Source organism: Hemicordylus capensis, chromosome 2 (assembly GCF_027244095.1).
Source record: "Hemicordylus capensis ecotype Gifberg chromosome 2, rHemCap1.1.pri, whole genome shotgun sequence".
Taxonomy (NCBI): domain Eukaryota; kingdom Metazoa; phylum Chordata; class Lepidosauria; order Squamata; family Cordylidae; genus Hemicordylus; species Hemicordylus capensis.
In genome coordinates, this window is record NC_069658.1 from 177,527,020 (window position 1) to 177,552,217 (window position 25,198).

The window sequence follows — 25,198 nt, forward strand, 5'->3', positions numbered from 1 at the left end:
CAGCTTGGAGAGGGCAGAGCTGCTCACCTCTGGATCTATGCTGTCTTACTAACTCACTCAGCTGCACTTTAAAAGGAAAACTCTGCTGCAGACTTTTGGGCTGCTGGGCCCATAACCCTGTTGGGGTTTTGTGATTATTTAGCAAAGCACCAAGGAAGCTACCACTCCAGTTTCAGGGTGCAGAGTTTAGTTGTTGCAGCTGTTTAAGTAACACAGATGGAGATCCCTGTAGAGTCTAAGTTACTTAACTAGTTTATTGGTGAAATACATTTTAGATAGGAAAGGCCTATCCTATCTATCAGCTACATAATGAATAGGTAGGGAGAGAGAGAGACATTTCCATCTTCTCTCTAGGAGGAAAGGAAGAAGACTGACTCACTACAGGAAGTACCTGAGGAGTCAAGGCAGGGATCATAGAGGCAAGCAGGGACAGGTAAAGAGACCCTCAATAACAACCTCTACTCCCAATGCCCCTAGTGGTCATTAAAGGTAAAGTGTGCCATCAAGTCAATTTCGACTCCTGGCGCCCACAGAGGCCTGTGGTTTTCTTTGGCTGAATACAGGAGGGGTTTACCATTGCCTCCTCCCATGCAGGATGAGGTGATGCCTTTCAGCATCTTCCTATATCACTGCTGCCCAATATAGTACCAGCAGGGATTCGAATTGGCAACCTTCTGCTTGTTAGTCAAGCCTTTCCCCGCTGTGCCACTTAAGGTGACAATAATGGTCATTAGGATGGTGCAACAGGTCGATGCACAAGAACTCCATCTCCAAAACAAAAAGCATTTGCCAGTGCACTTATGTACTGTATATTAATTATACCCATGTGCCATTCTGTCACATCTGGCTAGAAATACAAATCAAGGACTCGGACAAAGGGAACTGAATAACACCACTTTTCCAAAGCAGAAAAAAACCTTTCTTGTCAAACTTGCACAACAAGGGTTTGATGGGGGGCATACTTTATGTTTGCACTGGCCTCAAAGAAATGATGCAAGACACTGCAGCATGCCATGGGAGGAGTTACATTGCTGCTATCTTGACAAATTGGACCACAAAGGCCTTCAAGCATGGGGGGAAACAAGGCTGGAGGATTAGATAGGCTGCCGGTTTGCCCAGAGTGACCCAGCTTTCCCCCCTTTCTCTCAAGCAGACAGGCAGCAATTCTTAATCTCAGACCATTTGGGCATGGCTGCTGAGCACCATTTATCACCCATTTATCCCTGGGTTTTACCACTAGTACCAGATTCCACCACATACACACCCTGTTTTTCAAAGATTGGCCATCATGTGGCATCACCAGCCCATGCCTCTGAAATCTCAGGTTTTGGGATGCATCTGATCTGGCAATCCTACCAGAAGCCATCTCAGACTGTGCTTTGCTCACCTTCCCAGTATTTTCTGAATGAACTCACAATGTACCAGAAACAAAAGAAACAAAAACAGGTGTTGGACCCATCCCAATGCATCCACCCTGGTTGTGGCCCACATACTGGCTGCACTGGAGCTCTGCTGAACCTATTCCTACAGCCCAACCTTAGAAAAATGGAACAAATCCAAAAGAAGCTAAGGCCTACAATAGCTCAGGAAAACATGATAAAACTGTTGACATGGCAGCATATAATGGATCTTGTTAAAAGAGATCTGTTGGTGAAGACTTATCAGAAATTACAAGAGCCAAGTGTAGACAAGGTGATACCAGTCTCCCACTGTCAAATGTACAAGATCCTATAAAGAAGAACATTTCATATCATACGGCCGGCGCTGACACATCATTTGAAGAATTTCCCTAGCCTCATGCTGAAAGTACAAATTACAAAGGGTCTCAACAGAGATAATTACATTATTGGATTTTATTAGACCAGAGCAGGCTTGCACAACATAAGGCTCAGGGGTTGGATTCAGCCTGGATTCAAACCCTTTTTTTGCTTGCCCCTGTGTAGGGATGTGCGGACCGGTCCCACAGTCCAGAGGTTTGGTCCGGAGGTTTGGGGGTTCAGGATCAAACTGAACCCCCCTCCCCATTCTGTCCGGACCGGAACCGAATCTCCAAACATGTTCATGAATTTTTTTTAAAAAAAAATTAAAATAAGTTTAAACTACCTTTAGCCCCTTTGGGGGGCTTCCTGTATGCCGCCGGGGTGTGTGTTTGTGTCCACAAGGGTTCCCCACCCCCCGCCGGCCTCTGAAGTCACTGCCGCGGCCCGGGAAACTGATCATTTTTGGCCGTTCGGGTCTCTGTAGTGCGCAGTGGCCTTGGCCACCACCGCACGTGCGTAAATGACCCGTGTTTTGGAAAAAACAAAATGGCCACCACACATGTACAAATGACCTCTGCAAGGCCCTGGGTCATGCCAGGGCTCACGGGGTCATTTACGCATGCACGGTGGTGGCCAAAATGGCCACCGCCACACACTACAGAGGCCCAAAATGATGGGCCCAAAATGATTGATTTCCTGGGCCACGGCAGTGACTTCAGAGGCCGGCAGGGGGAAGGGGAACCCTTGCAGACCCCCCCCCATGGCATATAGGAAGCCCCCCAAAGGGACTACAAGTATTTTAATTTTTAAAAAAAATTAAATTCACAAACGTGTCCGGACCCAGACCAGACCCGGGTGGGGGGTTTCGATGGGGGCTGGACCAGACTTGGCCGGTCTGGTTCGAGTCCGGTCTGGACTCAAACCACACTGGGCTAGCCAGTTCCATGCACACCCCTACCCCGCAGTGCTTTTGGTTAATCCATTCCTTAATCCAGGCCAGCTTTTGAATGGGGCTTTAGTTACTTGTTTTCCAGTCCTGGAGTAGAGGTGGTGGTAACAAACAGCCAGCAGCAAGAGCTCAGAAAAGAAGTCTGCACTCATCTCTCTGTACATTAGATCTATTTCATTAAACTGTTAATATTCCTGATTCCACTCCACTGCCTTGTCCTTGCAAACCACAACTCTTGGAGTCTACAGCCTCCAGGTAGGACTATCCTGCAACAACATCAGGAGTCATGAAGAGCTCTTGGCCTGTCCCACTGATGAGTCAAAGTCAAAGTCAAATTATATTTACGGTCTTAGACTAAAACATCCCACTGATGAGCAGCAGTGGCTCAACACAGTTGGTCATTTGAGGCCTTATGACATGCGTGTAGCTGTGATAGATCGACAAGCGAATGAGCCAGTTGTTGCTGCTTCCACAGCAGCAATGGATGGAATGGGATGGAACAGTGGCAGTTAGGGATGTGCATAGAACCACGGAGGCATGGTCCAGCACTGGGGGGAGTGTCGCTTTAAGGGCGGGGGGTATTACTTACCCCTCCCGCCGCTCTTCCCCCTCCGGCGCTCGACTTTAAGGTAACATTTTTGGGGCGGCAGGGTTCCTCCCTGCCGCCCCTGCCCCCATCGTTGGCTGTAAAGCTTCAGAGCAAGTAGAAGCTGGCGCCATGCATGCGCCCATCGCGGTTTGCGCTGGTGGCGGCAATGGGTGCGCGCACCGCGACGGGCACATGAATGGCACCGGCTTCTACTTGCTCTGGAGCTTTGCAGACAACGATGGGGGAACCCCGCTGCCCCAAAAACGTTACCTTAAAGTCGAGCGCCGGAGGGGGAAGAGTGGTGGGAGGGGTAAGTACTACCCCCCCACCCTTAAAGCGACACTCCCCCCCCCCCGCCAGGCCGGCCGAATTCCAGACCAGTCCAGAGGCCTTTTGCATGGCTTCGGACCAGTCCGGACACACCACTAGCGGCGGTAGCAGCATCAGGTGGGCATAGGCAGAGCACACCCCCAAAAAGCAGAGGGTCACTCTGTTGGTCAGTTTCCTCTTCTCCAAGGGGGCCCATTCTTTGTCCTCTCCAGAAACTGCCTTACAATGCCATCCTATGCATGTTTACTTGGAAATACATCCCACAGTGTACCCAGTAATGCTTAATCGCAAGTCAGCATGCCTAGTATTGCAGCCTGAAAGCAACAGGGATTTAGGGAGAGGCAAGGGACTCGCATGCATTCCGGATGCCCAACTGGCTGAGCAGGGACAGGGCCTACTTTCTGGCATCAGGGACAGGGCCTACATCTCTGGCAATTTTCAAAAAACACCTGAAAACCCTTCTTTTCACCCAAGCTTTCTCAGCTTCCTAAATTGTGGGGGTTTTAATTTCTGGTTTATTTTAAAATTCAAAACCCGATTTCAGGGTTTTTAATTACTGTAATTGTTTAATTGTTGTTTCAAAATGTTTTTAAATTGTTAATCGTTATATTGTTTTTTAATTTGTTTTAGCTCTTTACTGTTTTAGTGGTGCGTTTTAATTGTAAACCGCCCTGAGCCATTTTGGAAGGGCGGTATACAAATCAAATCAAATCAAATAAATAAATAAATAAAATTGTGGGTCCCTCAATGTGGTGGGTGGGAGTGAGATCCACAAGTAGCTAATAACTGCTTTCTTCAGTATTGTTGATTTTAACATAATAATGTCCTGAAAATTGATCTTGGCTCCCACATACCAAGCCATGGTTGGTTCCAGCCCACTAGGGTATTTGAGTTGTGTACTCCTGGACTAGCGGCTTGCAAACAAGGGTTTGGTTGGATTTGTCAAATCACTATATGGTTGGATTTGTCAAATCACTATATGGTTGGATTTGTCAAATCACTATATTCCATTTTCTTGTCTTTGTCTTTGTCAAATCACTATATTCCATTTTCCTCACACTTCCAGCTCCTGGCTGTGAACACCTCATTTCCATTCATCTCCACACAATTCCCCTCTGATCTGCTCATCTGTCCCTCCTGCCTCTGGACCAGTCTCTGATCTGCTCATCTGTCCCTCCTGCCTCTGGACCAGTCTTTTACTAGGTCCCCATCTTCTCTGGGCTACTTTCTGAAGTCCTTGTCTTCCTTGTCCTTGTCCTTGTGTTCCCTAGTCCTAAGCTTGAACTGCTTCTTCACCTATTCCAGGGGCTCTTCACCTAAGAGCCCCTGGTGGCGCAGTGGTAAAACTGCCGCCCTATAACCAGATGGTTACAAGTTCGATCCTGACCAGGGGCTCAAGGCTGACTCAGCCTTCCATCCTTCCGAGGTCAGTAAAATGAGTACCCAGAATGTTGGGGGCAATATGCTAAATCATTGTAAACCGCTTAGAGAGCGCTGACCTTCTCTGAAAGCAGCCACATCAATGGCAACCAAAAACCCTTCAGTCTGCCCAGGCTTTCAGGATCAGACTGCAAAGGAATGCTCAAACGATTACAAGTGCACCATAGCAGCACTTTTCTGGTGTGTTTTTTAAAATGTAATAATAGCCACCCACAGGGCCTGATCCAGATCAGAAGTGGGGAGAGAGGGAATCTTTAACTCTTTCCCACCACTATGGGCCCAATCTGGCTTGGGGACCCATGGCAGTCACTGTTTCCCCCAGGATGGAAGCTCCAATTGGCACCAGCCCCCAACGGTGCAAGCATCCACAGAACTACTTCTGTCTCTAGGAGGTTTTAATTCCAGCCCAACTGTCCTGTTACTTGTCTTACAGGAAATCGTTTGCAAATATTCTGTGTTGGCTGGTACATTTCCCCAGACATCAGAATGTTTGTGGACATTCAGAAATATTACATCAGCACAGCCAGTTAATATGAGGCTTCATCACTGCAACAAAATCCTGTAGCACTTTATGATATAGAAAATACACAATACAGCAAAACCAGTGATGTGAAAAACGATGGGAAGAAGCAATTGGAGCTAAATTAAGAAAGGAGGAATGGCAAATTGGGACATCTAACATAATGATGCTCCTTTGTTTAATTGATGGGGGTGAGGGAATGTCTTCATGGTACAGTCATATAGGTACTTAACTTCAATGGATTAAATACAGTCATCCCTCATCAATCGCGGGTTTCCCAATCGCGGTTTTGAGTCTCTGCGACCAGGAAATTGTGTCAGGTCTCGCCAACCGTGACCTGAGTATCTGCAGGTTGGTGAGATTTTTTTCAATTGGAGGTTCATGATTTTGGGGGGTCAGGGGTCATTTCTAGGCATTTGGGGTCATTTTGGGGGTCAGGGGTCATTTGGGGGGATAGTGGGGCTATATTTATTTATTTATTTATTTATTTATTTAAAATATTTATACCCCACTTCTCCAGTACACTACTGCTTGGGGCGGCTCACAATAAAATAGATACAATATACAATAAAAATAATAAAATTAACCAAATTGAGTAAACAAGTTAAAAGTCAGGTTAAAAACCACAATTAGCAGCCCCGTTTGGGAGGGAGACCACATCCCCATGTCTGACTTCAGATGCCAGGGCGTGGCTAGCCGGCCCCCTGTGTCTGATGTCAGATGGGGGGCAGGGGGCCACGGTGGCGGCCAAATGCGGGCCGCCCCCAGCTCCCCTTCACCTCACCAGTGGAGAAAGCAATGATTTCTACTTTAAATTTCCCTACCTCTTAAAAATGGTCTGGGTGAAGGCAGTCACAAAGGCAAATTCATTATAAAAATTAGCAATAATTTGGGTCAGATTCGGCAGGCTCGGGTTAAGCATTCTGTTGTTTGATCTGGCTGCTTGACAACTTGTCATGTCGTTCTTCCGTAACCAGCTGTCAAACTAACAAACAAACAAACAAACAAACAAAGCCCTCCTGCCTCCTCCTCCGGTATGTGTTTGGTTGGAGGGGGGAAACGGAGCAAGCAGTGGGAACGTACAAAGGAGAAAGATTGCAGGGAGTGTGTGGAGGACCCCACAGTTATCTGAACTGTCCATCTAACCATTGAATTAAACTCCCTCGAATCAGCTGCGAAGTACAGTCGCTCCTTGGATACCGCGAGGCATAAAGCCATGTGTGAATAACTCCCTGGGCATCTTAGAGGTTTTTCTCCTCTTTTGTTCCTGTGTTGATGTCTGCCCTCCCTTTCTCCTACACTGTATATGCGAAAGTGGCTGGAGAATGACTAGGCATGCTGCTGCTCTTCTCACTGAAGTTTTTCACACCCAGCTCCAGAATGGAGGTGTCCGGTCACATATTGGCCAAATTTACCCCCAAGTCCCTGTGAGCTATCAGGGAGTATTTCACACATAATTTGGGGTTTTCACCACTCTTTAGAGTGTAGCCCCATTTATATCCAGGGTAAAAAAAAAAATCAACTTTTTGCATCGGTTTTTTGGGGCAACTTCAAACTTGCAGTAAAGCCTCACAGAAAACCTGCAGTAAAGCTTGTTGTCTGGGAAAGCTCATTGTGGAGCAAGAGGATTCTCCAGAACACATTTGAAAACCACTGGGCTAAAAGCAGTACAAAGATTAAGACATGAAAAGATATAGGTGAAACTTCAAGTGGGGGTGAAAGTGTGTGTGTCTGTATGAGAGGGAGAGAGGGAGAGAGAGAACGTTTCCTTACAGAGTTTCACTTCTGTAATACTTCCACTTAGTATAAGTCATGTGCTGAATTTTGCTGCTGCTGCTGCTGCTGCTACTGCTGCTACCTGGAAAGAAAAAAAGTTTAGGTGCTTTTAGCAGCTGGCCAAATGTCCTTTGAGAAGGTCTTTTGAAAATTACAGAGTTTTAAATAGTAATTGTTCTACGGAAGAAGATCTTATGATTGAAACATGGAAAGAACATCTGCTGGTGTAATGAAATGTTGGACACCCACAGGGATGGGGAAAATGCAGCTTGGCAGCAGTATATGTGAAAAGAATCTTGGTGTCTTATTGGGCCTTGAGTTGAACATGAGGCAGCAATGTAATACAGCTGCGAAAAAGGCTAATATAGTCTTGAGCTGCATTAACAGAGGCATATTATCCAGATCACAAAAAAGTAATGGTTCCACACTGTTCTGATCAGACGTCACTTGGAATACTGGCTGTCACGATGCCCATTGTCCCAAATCAGGAAAGGTGGAAACTCAGCTTTTGCATTTGCTACCTCAGGGTAGGGATGTGCCAAAACACGATTCGACATCCAAATCGCAGCACTACCCCTTTAAAACCGAGGGCTTCCAGAGCCCCTTTAACATGAAGGAGAGCAGGTCCGTCCCTGTTCCTCCTCCATGCGCTGCCACTGCCATATTCATAGTGCTCCCCACAGCTATCAGCGCGTGCTGGCAGCGCTCTCCCCCAGCTGCCCCCGCCTGGCACTGGCACGCACATGGCCTCCACGCATGTGTGGCGGACATGTGTGTGCCAGTACTGTGTGGGGGCAGCTGGGGGAAAGAGCACCGCCGGCACATGCGCAGATAGCTGGAGGCAGTGACAAGAGCATGGCCATTGCAGCGAGTGGAGGAAGGACAGGGACGGATCTGCTCTCCTCCATGTTAAAGGGGATGTGTGGAAGCCCTCCATTTTAAAAGGATTGTGCTGCGATTTGGATGCCGAATCGTGTTTCAAGCCCATCCCTACCTCAGGGCAGCATCAGAGCCTCCTCTGAAGTCTGCAAGAGCCCTGCAGTGGATCCTTATGGAAGCAGTAGGCTGCATCTCAGGTCAGTCATTATGTCCAGTTGTGGAACCCTGGATTTTAAGGAGAACATTTTTAAACTGGAACCCGTTCGGAGGATGGCAACCAAGATAGTGAGGGGTCTGGAAACCAAATCCTATGAAGAACAATTGAAGGAGTTGTGTACATTTATCCTGAAGAAGAGAAGACTTGAGGGAGAGATGATAGCTACTTCCAAATATCTGAAAGGTTTGTCACCCAGACTAGAAGGCCTCTGAGGTTCCTTTAAATGCTAAAATTTTATTTATTTATTATTCATTTCATTTCAATCCTGCTCTTCCTCTGAGGAGCCCAGAGTGGTGTACATGGTTATAGGAACATAGGAAGTTGTCAAATACCGAGTCAGACCATAGGCACATCTCGCTCAGTATTGTCTACAGACTGGCAGCGGCTTCTCAAAAGTTGCAGGCAGGAATCTCTCTCAGCACTATCTTGGAGATGCCAGGAAGGGAACTTGGAATCTAGATGTTCTTCCCAGAGCGTCTCCATCCCCTGAGGGGAATATCTTTCAGTGCTCACACATCACGTTTCCCATTCTTATGCAACCAGAGTGGACCCTGCTTAGCTAAGGGGACAAGTCATGCTTGCTACCACAAGACCAGCTCGCCTCTCCTCACAAAACCCCATGAGGTTAGTTATCCAGAGTTATCCATTGAGTTTCATGATTAAGGGGGAATTTGAACCCGGGTCTTCCTGGTCCTAATCCAGCACTCTAACATGCTATAATAAAGTATTTTCTTGTTAAACAACTCGGTGCAGTGAAAAACTGAAAGGAAAGCCTTTAACAGCATATACAAAACATAACATGGTATTTCTGCCGAATTGTATTATAAAAGTAAAATGCAAACTTTGGTTAGTTTTAGTATCTCTTTCCCACTACACATCGTTGTAAAAATATTTTTGAAAAACATTTTAATAAGCCTGACGTTTTAAAGGTGATTCTTACAGCCTTTTGCTCTTTGAGTAAATCATTGTGCCTTGTCAAAAAAAATTCTGCAGACTTGTGGGATTTGAAGGTGACAGTTATCCACTTCTCTGGATAACTGCTGTACCCTGAATAGCACATTAAAACCAGCCCACCTACCGGCAGCCAAAATTGCTTCTTTTTCCATGGGTTCAGTTCATGTTGACAACTGGCTGTGAGGACAGATGAGCAGGTGGAACTCCTGGCTGGAACAAAGACAGACCCCAGCACCCCACCCACCCTGCATTTTCACAGCAGTTTGTGTGGGAGTGCAAGCCTCCAGAGATCAAACAGAAAGCCATGTACACCCACCCAGGAAAGGACCAAGAGGAGTGGCTTCCCTTGAGGAAGTCCCAGCACACCAAAGCAAGCGTATAGACCTAGTGTGTAGAGAGACCAGTTGGGTAAGACTGTGGTTTCCTTCCTAGGGATGTGGGCGTTGCACTCTCTTCAACATAACCCAGGCCACAGCAAAGCAGCAGGCCTGTTTACTCAGCAGCACATTCCACTCAACAACACAGTTGTCCTAGTTGCAGTCCCTTGAGGGAGAGCACCATGGAAGCCGGGGCAAGGTATCCATCCGTTTTTGTGGTGGACGGGCCGCAGAGGGATGTCCCCTTCGTGCCCCCGGTGCGGAGGCATCAGAAGACGTGGCCGTGTTGCCAGCTGATCCTGGGGGTCCTGATGCTGCTGATACTGGCTGGCTTAGGCATCCAAGGCTATTTCTTGATCTGCTTCCGCAAGGAACTGGACAGAGCTACAGCAGAGGTGATACAGGGTGCATTGTGGACCAGGGAAGTGGGAGGCAGACCGCGGAGACTTCCTTTCTGTGTGCATACGGAACAGGCAGTGTGGAATCAGCAGATGCTGGGAATCATATGCCAGTCCTTATGCTTTTTGGGATGGGCAGCTTTTCATGACTCTCTGGCTGGGATCTCATGTGTTGAGACCAGGCTTTATGTGCTATTATAGAATGGCATATGTGTATGCTATTGATTTACTTATGTTGAGGACAGTCTATGAATGTGACAGGATACATGTCCCAAGAATTTCTAACAGGTTTTATAGGCAATGTTTCCACCAGAAGATAGTCTTCAAGATAGAGCCTGCGTGGTGTAGTGGTTAGAGTGCTGGACTAGGACCGGGGAGACCTGAGTTCAAATCTCCATTCAGCCATGATACTAGCTGGGTGACTCTGGGCCAGTCACTTCTCTCTCAGCCTAACCTACTTCACAGGGTTGTTGTGAGGAGAAACTCAAGTATGTAGTACACTGCTCTGGGCTCCTTGGAGGAAGAGCAGGATAGAAATGTAATAAATAAATAAATAAATAATACAAAGTGTGCTTTTGCCACACAGAATGAAAATATAGCTCATTCTTAGCCAAGATGTAGCCTTTCCTGCCAACTAGTTTAACAAGGATTTAAACTTGAGATCCATTTGTAGTTTCCATTTAAGATACTGGAGTTACACTTTAAAAAATTAGATCTCTGTGCTTCAGCTTAACTGGAATATGCATTTGGCTGCTAATTGCTGTATAGAGTTGCCATGTTGCTGACCCTGATCTTGGTGTCATTCACAGCAACCTGGCAAACCCAAATGAAGCTGGTGAAACTTTTTCTGGCGTGCTCAAGAGAAGTTTCATCTGCTTCATGTTGGTATGTGAAGCTTAGAATCACAGAAACAGTGGGGGAAAGTGTAAACCTGTGCCAGCTCCAGCATCTTGGGGTCTCTTGGGCATGGACAGCATCTTCATGGTGGGTCTTCTTGACCTGGAAAACATGTGGCAGGCAGGCAGAGAATTCTCTTATGCTGCCTCTAGCTTTCTTGGGTACTCTGTGCTAAGTGAGGATGGTGGAGTTGGCCAAGTGGTGAGACATTTGGCAGACTTGTGCCCCAGCACATGCCCATCTTCAATCCCCTCTGGAACCAGCCTTGATAGCAATTTTAATTGGATGGCAAATTGAAGTACTTTTAATCCCTTTCAATAGAACGCTTGTCTGGCATATGTGACCAAATGATTTTGTGACAGCTCAAGAGCATGTATCATAAGTGTGTGCTTAATAACTTAGATGTCTGGAGGTGTGGGGGGCAGTTGTATTGCTTTCTGTGCAATGGACAATGATATTGCTTTTTCATTCTGCCTGATGGAGACCTTGTGTAACTCAGAAGTATGCAAACTCCTTCAACCAAAGTATGTTGGTCCTATGAAAGATTGTACTACATTTCTTTTGGGACTGTAAACTGTTTGGGACTAACCCAGCAAGTCAAGAACCAAAGAAAGAGGTTTTAAATTGAACTTTAAACATGCTTTTCGTGGGGAGACCTCTGATACAGGACTCTCTCTCTCTCTCTCTCTCTCTGTGTGTGTACACAGATGCTGACCCAGAGTAATGGGTATGAATGAAGATAACATTGTTATCTTGCATTGTTCATGATAATACATAATTGATATGTCATGATAACAATGCACACATTTTCAAGGATTAGGGATCTGACACACAATCCACTGGGAAGTTCTGCTGCACAGACCCCCAGTGAAATAAAAGGGACCCCCATACAGTCATGCCATGTGCCCTTGAGCAGCTCCCATTCATTTCAGTGGGGCTCATGCAGCAGAACGTCCCAGTGGATTGAGCCCCAGGTCTTTCAAATAGCTATGCAGGCAGTCACAAGCTGATTGCCACACCCATTCCCCTTGGGTGTGTAGAAGTAGGATAGAACTCCCCATGTATATAGTATCTGCTAAAGGAAGGACACTAAAATAATTTGATTAATACACTAGACAGATGTGAGTCCTGGAAATGCTCCTCCTAATCCCCGGAGCACTGCAATAACCAAACAAAATCCCGGCACATTTTGAGCTACATTCAGCTTGAGTCGAGTTTCTAATGATAATTTGTAATCTGCCTTAGTTAGTTCTGGGTGTCTGTTCAGAATCTAAAGGGCATTTCAAACATTTCCAACACAGCCTGCAGGAAAATGAAAGCCACAGGAAGGTTATCATGGGTTATGATGTTCCCATAACGTTACTGTCTCTATACATCCCGGAAAGATGCAGCTTGGCCCTAGAACTGAAGCAAAATATATTTGAGTGTGATTATCATCCATAATAATAATTATTATTTATTTTATCATTTATTTATTCGATTTCTACACCGCCCTTCCAAAAATAGCTCAGGGAGATTAACACTAAACGAAAACAATTAAAATCAATTGTTATAAAATAATGGCATAGTGGTGACCCCAAGATTAGGCATGTTGTGGTGGCCCCCTTCCTAGTAACTGGAGAACAGCCATTCTCAGTTTTTTTAAACAGCCTTCAAGTGCCTGTTGGAAAGACAGAGGAAGGAATGTGGCAGGAGGAGCAAAATCCAGAATTGTTCCGAATTTGTTCAGAATTGGGTCGCTATGACTAAGCACTAATTTCCAGTACTCTGATGGAAATCGGGAAGAATTCCAGAGAAGGGTATTTACCCTCAGTGCTTATCTCTGTGGCAGAATATATGTGAATGTGATGCAGTCGATCTAGCTAAAAATTTACTTCTGGATTTTCTTTGTTTAGGAAAACGCTGAAGCCACCCATGAGAAATTCGTACAAGGTAGGCTTGTCGTGCTCTGTATATGAATCCTTAGTTTGGAGAAGCAGAATGAACTCAAAGCAGTGCAGTCCATGAGCCAGACCTCACATTACTCGTTAACCTGACTGGTTAATCTTAGCCCTATTCGGACATTATATAGTACGTGCATACATATGTATCTGGTTTTGTGTGAATGACTGCACATGAATTCATTCTAAAAGTGAACCTGGGTACAGACCGCCTCAAATGCAGGGTGCAGATCAGAAGCGTACTACAATTATGTTCAATTTGAGAATAGCTATCCGTACGTACATACACACATGCATTGTGGATAGGTTGTATGTGCAATGAACTTAACACGAATTCGGCTCCTGTCTTATGGCGCAGGGGGAAAGTAACTTGCCTAGGGAGCAAGAGGTTGCTGGTTTGAATCCCCGATGATGAAACACCTATATTGGGCAGCAGCGATTGAGGAAGATGCTGAAAGGCATCATCTCATACTGCGCAGGAGGAGGCAATGGTAAACCCCTCCTGTATTCCACCAAAGAAAAACCGCAGGGTTCTGTGGGCACCAGGAGTTGAAATTGAGAAGGCACAACTATACCTTTACCTTAGGAGAAACTCATCTTGCCACTCCCATAAGCTCTCAAGATCCCTTTTAATGGCAAAGGATGCTAGGGTGCAACTCTTGGATCATATCCAGCCATATACGATCTGAAAGAGGAACCTATGAAGAAATTGAGTCAGACTCTTAGTCAATCAAGGTCAATACTGTCTACACTGCCTGGCAGTGGCTCTCCAGGGTTTCAGGCAGGAGTCTTTCCCAGCCCTACCTGGAGCTGCAGCCAGGAACTGAGCCTGAGATGGCCTGTGCACCAATGGTGTGTCCTCTCACTGAGCACAGAGCACCCGGTTCTGCTTCAGAGCCCTTCCAGGAAATCCTGGGCTGCTGCTCTTTGAAAACGTGCAACTTGATGGGTATCCCTCACTACCTATAGTTAGGCTTACCCTCCTGCCCCAGTTCACAGAGAGCCTAGAACAGGCAAGACCCCTTTATGGATACAAATTGCCCTCCTGAAGTCAGAGGCGAGAGAGGGGGAGATGCATTTTGCTCTGTGGTGAGAGGAGCCTAGCACAAACCTCTTGGCTCAAGTGGAGTCGATCCAACTCTTCTAGTTTTCAGCAAGGAGTTTAGGCCAAATAACCAGTGCAATGCACTTCTAAAGGCAAAAATACATTTAGGTTGCAATCTCATTACACTTGAATGAATGTTTGCCTTAAAAGCGCATTTTTATGACAGTGTCATCAGCTCTCTGGTACTGGAACCCATTTCATGCAAACACTGGCAAACACCTATTTGTCATGTCTGAATTGCACAAAACATGTGATGACTATGTATTTGCCAAGGTTTTCATTAAATGGATCTCAGAACCAGAGAGCTGACACAAATTATGACCCTCTGTGTCAGCAATTCTCAATCAGGGGTTCCCAGATGTTGCTGGAATACAACTCCTATCATCTCCTGCTACAATGGACTTTGGCTGTTGTGGCTGGGGATGATGGGAGTTGTAGTCCAAGAACATCTGGGAACCCCTGCTCTCTGTTAATGGCTAGAGCCCCATTCTGTGTTCAAAACCAAAAAAACGGTCTACAATCAAAACTCAGTTCTTGAAAACATGAAACCATTATTCTGCTCAATTCTGTTATCTAAAAACAGATAAATAATATGCTATTGCTATGCAATAAGGCACAACAGAGAAGTGGCAACATTTTAATTTGCTTGGGGCAGCAAAAACAAAAACAAAACCCTGTGGGCTGTCTCTGCTGATAACGCCCCCACCTCCCCCTGCTTGCCCCATCAGCCTACGCTTCCTCTGATATCAACCTTTACATTCTGCAAAGGGATGTTACACAATCCATTAGTGGAATGACTTATAGCTCAGAGGGATGCTGTGGGCTAACGTCTGAGGGTGCAAGTCTGCATATCAAGATTCCCACACACGCAAAAGGCCAGTGGAAACACTGAAACCAGGAAATGATCGTTATAAACAATGTTTTTTATGTTGTTAATATGAGGTGCGTTGCTTTGAGGCCACTTGAGCCAAGGAGAGACTTCTAGAATTTGAAAATAAATATACACAACAGAATGTGCGCCAGAATAGCTAATGCTTTATAATCATTGAGACCACAGGGCACAGTTAAGACCAGCTGTGAGATGCAAAACTATCCCTCTCTTCCATTGTGTAGAGGTGACCCAAAGATGAGACCAGGTGAGGTGGTCCCTGGAGGTGGCAGAGTTGGAGGTTCCATTAGCAGCAGCAGAATGGAAGTGACAGACAGGTCTGAGCTGGGCTCCACCATCGCATGGGAAATTCTCCTGCACGCAAACCAGATTGAATTGAATGGGAGCTGTGGAAGAACAAGCAGTGCTCTTGCCTGGCTCCCAATCATTTCAAGGAGAACTCCTCCCTAGTACAGGGATGCACAACTTCAGATGTAGTGGAATTACAACTCCCAGCATCTTCAGCCAGTGGTCGGGGATGATGGCACAGCAGGGGAGGGCTTTCACATCCCTCCCCTCTTTTTTTTCTTGAGGCTCCCTCCAGGGCACGAGTCTCATGCTTTGGGAGCCAGCCAAGGAAACTAAACTGGAGATGGGCACAGAAGAACCTCCGCTTCTTCCTAGCCTTTCCCTTTCTCTCTCTCTCTCTCCATGCCCAGCCACCTAAGAGATGCCACTTGGGGGCAAAGGGGCTCTGATCCCCAGCACTTACCTGCCTCCACTGGAGGGAGCCATGCCCTGAACGAGCGAATGAGCTGCCAGAATGAGGGAGTAGTTGGCAGTTATCAAGGTCACTGCCGCAGCAGTTGGGCTGGATGAGGTTGGTGGTGAGCAACAGTGGCTGCCTCCTACAATAAAAAACATGACCCAGATGCCACGCCATGCTCTCTTGCACCTTCTTGGCTGCTTACGTGCGAATCCCAGCATATGCACAGGCTTAAGCAAAAGGGGCTATGGTCTCTCCCATTAGCTGTGGGGCCCTGCCAGTCTTGGGCTCTGGCAGGTGCCCAACAACGTTGACCACTGATGACTGGCCTGGCTAACAGCGACGACTCACGGGCTGTGGCAGTGAGCCACCTGTCTAAGCAACAGGCACGCCCACTGCTTCTGAACCCCTTCACAGCTTCACAGCATGGCTGAAGGCAGGGAGGCTCCGTGGCTACGCAGGAGTGAACCCTCACACTCCCACTGCTACTCCCATTGGCAGAGGTGCACCTAGGCAATTTTGGAGCCTGGACCTAAAGTCCTTGGAGGTTCCCCCTCCCCTGCAAATTAAGCATCATCATGCTTCGCCGGGCGACCACACCACCCGGGACAGACTAAAGAGGATTGGGGGGGGGGCAGGGGCTGTATGTAATAAAAACTTGGTGCTGCTTCAGATGATACTGCCCACAGGCAACCAAGGGCATTGATGTATATTCTGTGCTAAGCAAAATTCTGCTCCAAGGCAATCCAAATTCTGGGATAGGAAAACAGAGATTCTTTGATGTCCTGTATGAATTATGCAAAGTCACAAATGTGCCTCACTTCTCGTATGTTGCAATAAGTGTCTAGTCAGTCCTATGATGTTTACTGTTTGTGAAATTAGTCTGTTTCTGTTGGAGGGAAGGACAAGAATCTATTTAGGGCACTCCCTTATGATTGCAGGCGTGGTGGTAGTAGAACTCTAGTACTGGAAATCTGTCTTATTCAGCAAGTTTTTGAGCTCCTGAGATTTCAGCCAATGCCATCCAAGCATCTCTAAGCAGATCTTTGACTAGAAGGACTAGAAACCTGTTGTTGTTTTTTTTTAAAAAAAATGACCCAGAGATTCTCTCTGAATTCTGCACCCAGGATCAAATTTCTGTTCATGTTCTGCACTACCACAGAATTGTGGCATGCACACACAAAGCCCTGATAATCTGCCATCCAAAGGAGTTCTGTAGCAATGGTTTCTGTTCCTTCAGGTGCCTGGGGACAACTAGCAAAAGCTCAATTTTGTCTGATTTGCTTTAACAGACCACAAACCTGCCCCTGAAAAGCCAGCTGCTCACCTGACAGGTAAGAATGTACCTCAGTGAAGCCAAATTTGAACCTATATCACCTTTTCTAAGATGTCAGTTGCAGCAGAACTGAAGCAGAGCTAGTATATTGGAAGTTTGTAGGGTTCCAAGTTCCCTCCCTGGCATCTCTTGCCAGGTGTAGTGGTTAGAGTGCTGGACTAGAACCGGAGAGACCTAGTTCAAATCCCCATTCAGCCATGATACTTGCTGGGTGACTCTGGGCCAGTCACTTCTCTCTCAGCCTAACCTACTTCACAGGGTTGTTGTGAGGAGAAGCTCAAGAATGTAGAACCCCACTCTGGGGTCCTTGGAGGAAGAGTGGGATATAAAATGTAAATAAATCATCATCATCATCATCATCTCCAGGATAGGGCTGAGAGAGACTCCTGCCTGTAACCTTGGAGAAGCTGCTGCCAGTCTGTGAAGACAATATTGAGCTAGATTGACCAATAGTCTGACTCAGTTTAAGGCAGCTTCCTGTGTTCCTAAATGCATGCTAACTGGGCAAAGAGGCACCTTTTAAACATGGTGATTCTCTTTATTTAGCAGGGGGAGAGTAACTGGCCCTATCCACCCCCAGCACAGTAACTCCAGTGACTGTTGCTGGTGTCTGTCTTAAGTTTCTTTTTAGAGTGTGAGCCCTTTGGGGACAGGGAGCCATCTTATTTATTTATTTTTCTGTGTAAACTGCTTTGGAAACTTTTGTTGAAAAGCAGTATATAAATTTTGTTGTTGTGCATAGAGCGGGCAAGTATGAAGTCAGGCAGGGCTTCTAGTTAGGATTGGAAATTAATTTCCTTACCCCAGTAACCCTAGAATTTATTTATTTATTTATTTATTTTTATTTATTTACATTTTATATCCCGCTCTTCCTCCAAGGAGCTCAGAGCAGTGTACTACATACTTAGGTTTCTCCTCACAACAACAACCCTGTGAAGTAGGTTAGGCTGAGAGAGAAATGACTGGCCCAGAGTCACCCAGCTAGTTTCATGGCTGAATGGGGATTTGAACTCGGGTCTCCCCGGTCCTAGCCTGGCACTTTAGCCACTAAATCAATGCATCTCTGATATAATGTTTTCTTTCCTCCCTACGGGGAGGCAGCGTGTTGGGGCTCTCCCCCAGTGCCCAGTGGGGCGGGGCACTCACCTGACCAGACAGCAAGCAGATCAATGTCCAGCCACACATGAAGCTGAAGTCAACCATGCTGGGAGGGGGCGGAAGGAAGCCGGGAGGACGGCTGCCCTTAACTGGGCCAGAATGGCCCAACAAGCCATTGCCTGGCTGCAGCCAGGAACTAGCAGGCCCCTCCCCCCTGCAGAGACCTTGGGGGTAGGGGTGGGTCCGGACTGGGCCGGAGGCCATTGTAAAGGCCTCCGGACCGTCCGGACCGGTTCAGACCTGGCCGGTCCGGTCCGGGTGGAGGGGGTCCCCTTAAGGGTGGGGAGGGTTTACTTACCCCTCCTGCCGCTTTGCCCCCTCCAGCGCCTGTAGTTCTTGTAGAAATTGGGGCGGCAGGATACCTCCCCGCCGCCCCTTCTTGCTCTGCAATGCAAAGGCTGAAAGAAGTCTTCTGCGCACGCGGCCTGCAAACTTCACCGACGCGACGGGTAGACCGGGCCTCCGACCGCCGGAGGCCCGGTCTACCCGGCCTCGTCCCGGCGGGTAGACCGGGCCTCCAGCGGCCGGAGGCCCGGTCTACCCGTCGCGTCGGTGAAGTTTGCAGGCCGCGTGCGCATAAGACTTCTTTCGGCCTTTGCATTGCAGAGCAAGAAGGGGCGGTGGGGAGGTATCCTGCCGCCCCAATTTCTACAAGAACTACGGGCGCTGGAGGGGGCAAAGCGGCAGGAGGGGTAAGTAAACCCTCCCCACCCTTAAGGGGACCCCCTCCACAGTGCCGGACCGCAGCTATGCGGTTCTGTGCACACCCCTACCGGGGGATGTTGCAGAGAGAGGAAATGGAATCCTGTATGGTGTCCCCTTTAAGGGTTAATGGGCGGGCAGAACACAGGAGGGCGGGCATGGAAGGCAGGGGAGGGGCTAAGAGGGGTGGTGGCTGACCCTGAGAACAGATATAATGGGCTTGATGCCAGTGATGAAGAAGCCAATGAAAATGAAGGGTGGCTGTCTGTATGGGCTTCTGGGGAGGAGCAAGGCATTCCCTCTCTCCCCGGCAGATGGGAAAGGGTGCTTAGAAACCCCTTCCCATCCTTCTGAGGCCTGTATGCCCAGGGGTTGTGAGGCTTGTGAAGAGGAAACAGTATCTAGTATGCAAGCTGACTCTGAGCTTCATGGGCCCCATGGAGGGCAGTTTGCTGAGGGCTGGCCCCCTGAAGCTTAAAGCCAGCCCTGCACACACTGCCTACGAAATATCCGAGATACAGTGCCTTGGCAACTGGCCCTCCCTCCTGAGCCCGTCCCTGGAGTCTTTAGTGGAGCAGCTCACCTGGGTAGATGGGATGAGAGAGAGGAGGTGAGAATGGAGCAACTCCTCTCTTGGCTGAGCAACAACAAGGCTATGGACCCAGAGGGGGACTTGGGGACTGGCAGTGGGTCCCTCTGAGGCCCTTGGCAACTAGCAGGAGTTTCCCTAAGGTAAATTTGGAACTGCACAGTGGGGTGTAATATTTCGTTGTGTGCATTGCCGCTATGACACACCTGGGCATTTTGCTTGTGCGTATGCACACACTATTGCTTTCTTCAAGTCATATTGCATGACTTTGTCTGCCTACACAGAGAGGGAGCATGCAATTCGACACTGAAAATCTCTATCTCTTTGTCTGCCACAATGTGCTACCCCTGTATATATGGGATCCTAGGCCGGCAGTCTTCTTCTCCTGGATCAATAAGTAATCCTATCGATTTACTGCGAGGCTGAAAAGCAAGGAGCGGCCATATTTCCACGGTGTCTTTCCTGAAGTAAATTCTACAAGGCCATTTTTAGAGTTTGAATTTGGCACTTTGGAGGATGAGGCCAGGCCAGCAGAGACTCGCCACCCTAAAAGGAAAGCCAAGTCATTCTGGGAACTGCAGTAGTACAAGTACAAAAGAACACAAATGTGTGTTGCAACGTATCTGACTCTACTGATTCAGGACTGCAAAACCTTGCCTCAGAACGGCACACTTTGTGTAGGGTTGCACATTAGGAGAGGCCCTGGCAGTTGCCCAACAGAGCTGATCCCTGGCTCCGTGTGTGTGTGTGCGTGTGTAAGTCATAAAATTTAGGTTCATTGCCATTCTCATTCCATTGGTAAAGGGGGTAGAATTTCCTTGGTTGCCCCTTCCCAGACTGCATGGAACAGGTTGTTGTTTGTTTTTCAGGTGCTTCCTTCACTGCGTCTGGGAATAGCACCCTGCAGTGGGAACACACGCTGGGCTTGGCCTTTCTCCAGGACATGGGCTACAAAGGGGGTTCCCTGATCTGCAACAAGCCTGGACACTACTACATCTATTCCAAGCTCTACTTGGGGAATTCAGGCTGCCCACACAACGAGCAGAAGAATATGTGGGTTGTGCACAGCATTTACAAGAGGACTCCTCGGTACCCAGAGGATAGACCTCTGCTGATCAACAACATTCTCTACTGCAACTCGAAGGACAGCACATTTTGGTGGCACAACAGCTTCCTGGCTGGGGTGGTACAGCTAGAGGAGAATGAAGAAATCTATATCAAGGTGTCAGAGAGACAGCTGGTGAGGATCAAGGATGAGTTCAAATCCTATTTTGGTGCCTTTATGATCTGAAGGAGATTTGGGCTGTGTACAGACTATGCAGCAATGAGAATGGCCCCCTCCTTAAACTGTTAATGGCAGCATTAGCGCCAGTCTTGTTTCAGTAGCTTGGTAATTGTTCAAATATAACGAAAGAGGGGGGAGTTTTGCTGCATGGCAGATTGTCATGTGGAGGGGTAGAAGCCTGTTGACTCTTTGGGGGAACAACAGCAGTAACCCAGAAGTGTTTGCTGTATGGTTGGATAGGAAACCCTGTTAAAAAGAAATGGCTATTAAAAATAAGAAAATAATTCTTGGAAAATAGTGGGATGGGGAGTGGTTTGCCTTGCACTTCTTCTTCTTTAAAAGCTATATGAGTGCTTATGTGGACATGATCGCATCCTTTCACATTCAACAAAAAATAATTAGTGTTACACATCATGAGCACTACCCAACAGGTGCCCACAACAGTCACACCAAAACATCTGCCCATCTACTTTAGTAGCACCAGTCAACAAGCTAGGGGCTGGTGCTGCACATTTTCCAGATTAGAACTCAACGTGTACTGAAAAAGCCTGCCAAATCCCTTTGACCAGAAACTGTAGTGGGACACAAATGATGAACATGTAGGAAACTGCCTTCAAGGCTCAGAAAAGTTACTTGTACACAGTGTTAGAGATGGTGTACAGAAGACGATGAATTTTTACGTTTAGTCACTGGCAGCCTTCTTCTTCAACAATGTACCCAGCACAATGCAGAATGTGATTTGACAGTTTCACTGATATTGTTGCTCAACTTGAGGAGGCCCCCTATGCTGGAGACTATTGCTCATGATTGCAGTAAAAAGCAGATGAAGCTAATTTCAGATAATCTGACTCTTCAGTACTTTGATCGGCACTGTCGCTTTATGTCCTTATGGCTTATTTACCATCTCCTCCTCCACCTCCAGTATTCCAGAAGGGATTGTGTAGATTATATTTAGCTATCACTTTATGAGCTCCCTTCTATGTGTATGTAGTTTCTTTTTCTTTAACAGAGTCCTCACCTTAAGATACAATCATGACAGCAGTACTATATTTAACTGTGGGACCATGTTACTAATTAAAAATGAAGATGATTGAAAGCGAGGGTAGTCTTTCCTGGTAGTCCAGCCAATCAGGGATCATGGGGTGATGTCTGATCAAGCCAATCAGATTTTGCTATTACAGGTTTGCACAAATCAGATCCCGTGATTTGATTCGAGCTCAAATTGAATTGCAGAGTAATCAAATTGATTCATCGAAAACAGTTGGTTTGGACAGCTGTCTCAATGAATCACCCCCAAATCACCCAAATCAATTTGGATGATTTGAGCACCATTTTGAGGCCCATTTTTCTGGGGAGAGCTGGAAAAACAGGCCTCAAAATGGCACAGTTTTTCCAGGGAGAGCTGGTCTACCAAGTGGGGTCGGCGAGTAGACCAGCCCTCCACTCCGGACTTGGAGTATCAGCATATCTTGGAGAACTGGTCTACTGGGTCCTCCAAGGTGGGCTGATGTGCCAAGTTTGCAGTGGAGCACTATCTACCTGCCTACCCCAATTGGTAGACCAGCTCTCCCTTGAAAAATGGGCCTCAAAATGGTGGTTTTTGCAGGGACAGCTGGTCTACCAACTGAGGTCAGTGGGCAGACCAGCCCTCCGCTCCAGATTTAGCAGGTCTGCTCGCCTTTGGTAGACTGGTCTACCAAATCGATTTGAGGTCAAATCAAATTGCACATCACTGTTAGCTATGTGATGACATTACAGAGGGCAAGTGAAGTCAATTGTGAGTGACAGCAAGAAGGGACAATCTAAATGAATGAGAAATTTTTATGACAGTGCTAAAACATCACTGACAAAGGGGGGTGTTTTTTAACACTGCAGAAAACATGCAGAAAACCCCAAACCATTAGTATTTGTTCATCCTTAATAATAAAGGTATGTCGTAAAACTAAACCACATTGTAATGGATTTTCTGTCTGATTATTCTGAATAGACTCACCAAATGTTTCTGCCTTATAGCTATGACTGATCAGGATCTGAGATTTGACAAAAGAATGTTAACAGTCAACCAGATTTTTTTTAAAAAGAAGTTAATTTATAGGAGTTTAACAATAAATATAGGAGATTGTTTCTAATATATCTAGAATGCTTGATACAGGAATAGCCAATGGAGTTTATGAAAGTCCTACACTACCTCCAGCTAAAGAGAAAGGGCTGCTGTTAAGAAGAGATGTGTGTGTGTGTGTGTGTGTGTGTGTGTGTGTGTGTGTGTGTATGTGAAGGAACAGAAGAAGTGACTGGGAACAGAGAGGAGAAAGAGCTGACTCCATCCAGCCATCATTTTTCCTCCCAGAATGCTCTTGTATATTGTAAATATGTTGCTTATATATTTGTAAATATGATATTTTACCATACTTTAGTAAATACCATACATCTCCAATATGATTTGAAAGAGGGATAGTTGTTAACCAGTAGGTGTCCCAGACTATACTGCAGGAAGTAAGTGGTATAAGTTAGGACAAGAGTATATAAAGTGCATATACGTGTAAATTGGCATAAATCAGGGTTGTTCATATTGCTGCTTTTTATTACAGTGCATTATGTGTCTTCTTAGTTTGGCTCATACACTCAGGAGAGTTCCCCTGATCTATGCTACCCATTTCTGGCCAATAGGGCTGTAAAGGAAGAGGAGGTGCTTCTCCTCTCATTTTGGACTGGTACATTCACCTGTGCCAAGGTAGTCAAGGAGTACCTGTGTGTGTGCACATGCATGGTGCCCACTGATTCCCTCGAAATGTCATTTTCTTTTTTTAAATGTTCTTGTGCAAATACAACTGTGTATTAAGTCAATCTGATGCCCCAACAACTGTCATGGAGCACTAAATCCAACCCATACCATACAAATCCAATACCTTACTTTGATTTATCTTTTCTTTTTTTATTTACAATATGCTTCATAATAAAGGGATATTCCTGTTTAAAACCTAACAAAGTGTTCCTTGTAATGATTCTGAAGTACAGTAAGTGCCACTTGGAATAGGTGAGGGCTCTCTCTTTTAAGTGGGGAGGCTGATAGATATTTAGGTTGCCATTTAGGTTACCATTGATTCATGTGTGAATGGTAACCAGGGAAGCTAAAAATTATACTTGCGCACCTGCTACATTAGGCGGATTGCCATATTTTCAAGATGGAAAAGTTGTCCTCATCGCAGCACAGGTGTGCAAGCACACTTTGGCAAACAAAAATAAAATTATCCTCTCCTCTCTACCCCTCTCTTTGGATGGACTTCTGTGAACTTCTGATTAGCCATTCCTTGACTTCCCTCTACTTCACTTTCGCCTCCTCCTCTGGTTTGAAATTCCCCATTAAACAAACAATCACTTGGAAGAAGAAGAGACTGAAATAACAAAGCAAAGCAAATTGTGTGTTGCTAAGGGCTTGTTTGTGACTAGAGCTGGAATCATAGCATGGGCTGGACAATGCATCGTTAGAGGGACAGGGAAGAGGGCTAAATGAGCCGTTAGATGAAGAAGCACATAAATAGGACACCGATTTTCAATACTGTTGCCCCAACATGATTTCCCATAAAGCAATCACCATGCAGAGTGCCCTTGTGGGCTATTCAGTCTTTAAATGGCTGTTTCGTGCTCTGGAGTGCAGCAATTTAAATGTGCATTTTTACATAGCTGTAAAAAAGACTCCCAAGACACGCCCCCCCCCCCAAAAAAAACCCTGTTTTTTTTCAGTGTGTGCTCTCTAACAAGGGAACCAAACACTCCAGTTATTCTGCTGCACTGTTGGTACAGAAGAACAATCAGCCGAAAGAAAGAAAGAAAGCTGCTGGGGAAAAACATAGTGATCGCTGACTATATAATCTGCCCCGACTACAAAGTGAGAAACCTGCTATGGATTCTGCAGTAACTGAACCTACCCACTCCCCCGCCACTTTGTTCAAGGGCACTGCTGTCAGAGTGTCCCAAGAACATCAGGAATTTTATTTATCTATTTAAAATATTAGTGTTCGATGGAGATCTGGAGCGGAATTGGACTGCAAGGCGCAGGAAGCAAGTGCAGAATTGAGAGGGATGGGAGGATACTCCCAAACAAGTAGCCACCCTGCTTGGGTCTCTCCAAACAGCTCTGCAAAAATGCCAGAGTATCCCTCACTGCCATTTTCAACACTCTCCCCAAAGTCCAACTTTTTTTACTACTCTGATAGTACACCTTAAGGGCCAATCGTCCTGAAAAATGTTGTTGCCTGTAGGGACAGCACATTGCTGTTAGTGTACTGAGCCAATATTAAATCCCTCCCTCACCTGAACTCTTCCCAAACCAAATGATACTAAATTGTGGCATGGAAAGGCACCT

At 46.4% G+C, this 25,198-nt stretch overlaps 1 protein-coding gene and 1 long non-coding RNA gene across 3 annotated transcripts in view; one reads left to right on the plus strand and one right to left on the minus strand.

The window, feature by feature from the left end:
• Positions 1-23,821, plus strand: part of TNFSF14 (TNF superfamily member 14) — a 37,153-nt gene extending 13,332 nt beyond the window's left edge. Inside the window, exons 1-4 of one of the 2 annotated variants that reach the window (XM_053299995.1) lie at positions 9,947-10,186; positions 12,982-13,018; positions 17,058-17,099; positions 20,420-23,821. In XM_053299995.1, coding sequence (XP_053155970.1) covers positions 9,974-10,186; positions 12,982-13,018; positions 17,058-17,099; positions 20,420-20,841 — 714 coding nt within the window. In that variant the 5' untranslated portion in view covers positions 9,947-9,973 and the 3' untranslated portion in view covers positions 20,842-23,821. Of the gene's footprint in view, positions 1-9,946; positions 10,187-12,981; positions 13,019-17,057; positions 17,100-20,419 lie in introns of those variants that run through there. The other variant, XM_053299996.1, reaches the window with a different exon arrangement.
• The window catches only part of LOC128346565 (uncharacterized), an 85,988-nt gene that overhangs the window by 17,446 nt on the left and 43,344 nt on the right, over positions 1-25,198 (minus strand). Inside the window, exons 3-5 of the long non-coding RNA XR_008317050.1 lie at positions 15,772-15,907; positions 13,608-13,724; positions 7,362-7,446 (exon numbers count right to left, since the gene is read on the minus strand). This is a non-coding gene — a long non-coding RNA (uncharacterized LOC128346565). The remainder of the gene's footprint in view (positions 1-7,361; positions 7,447-13,607; positions 13,725-15,771; positions 15,908-25,198) is intronic.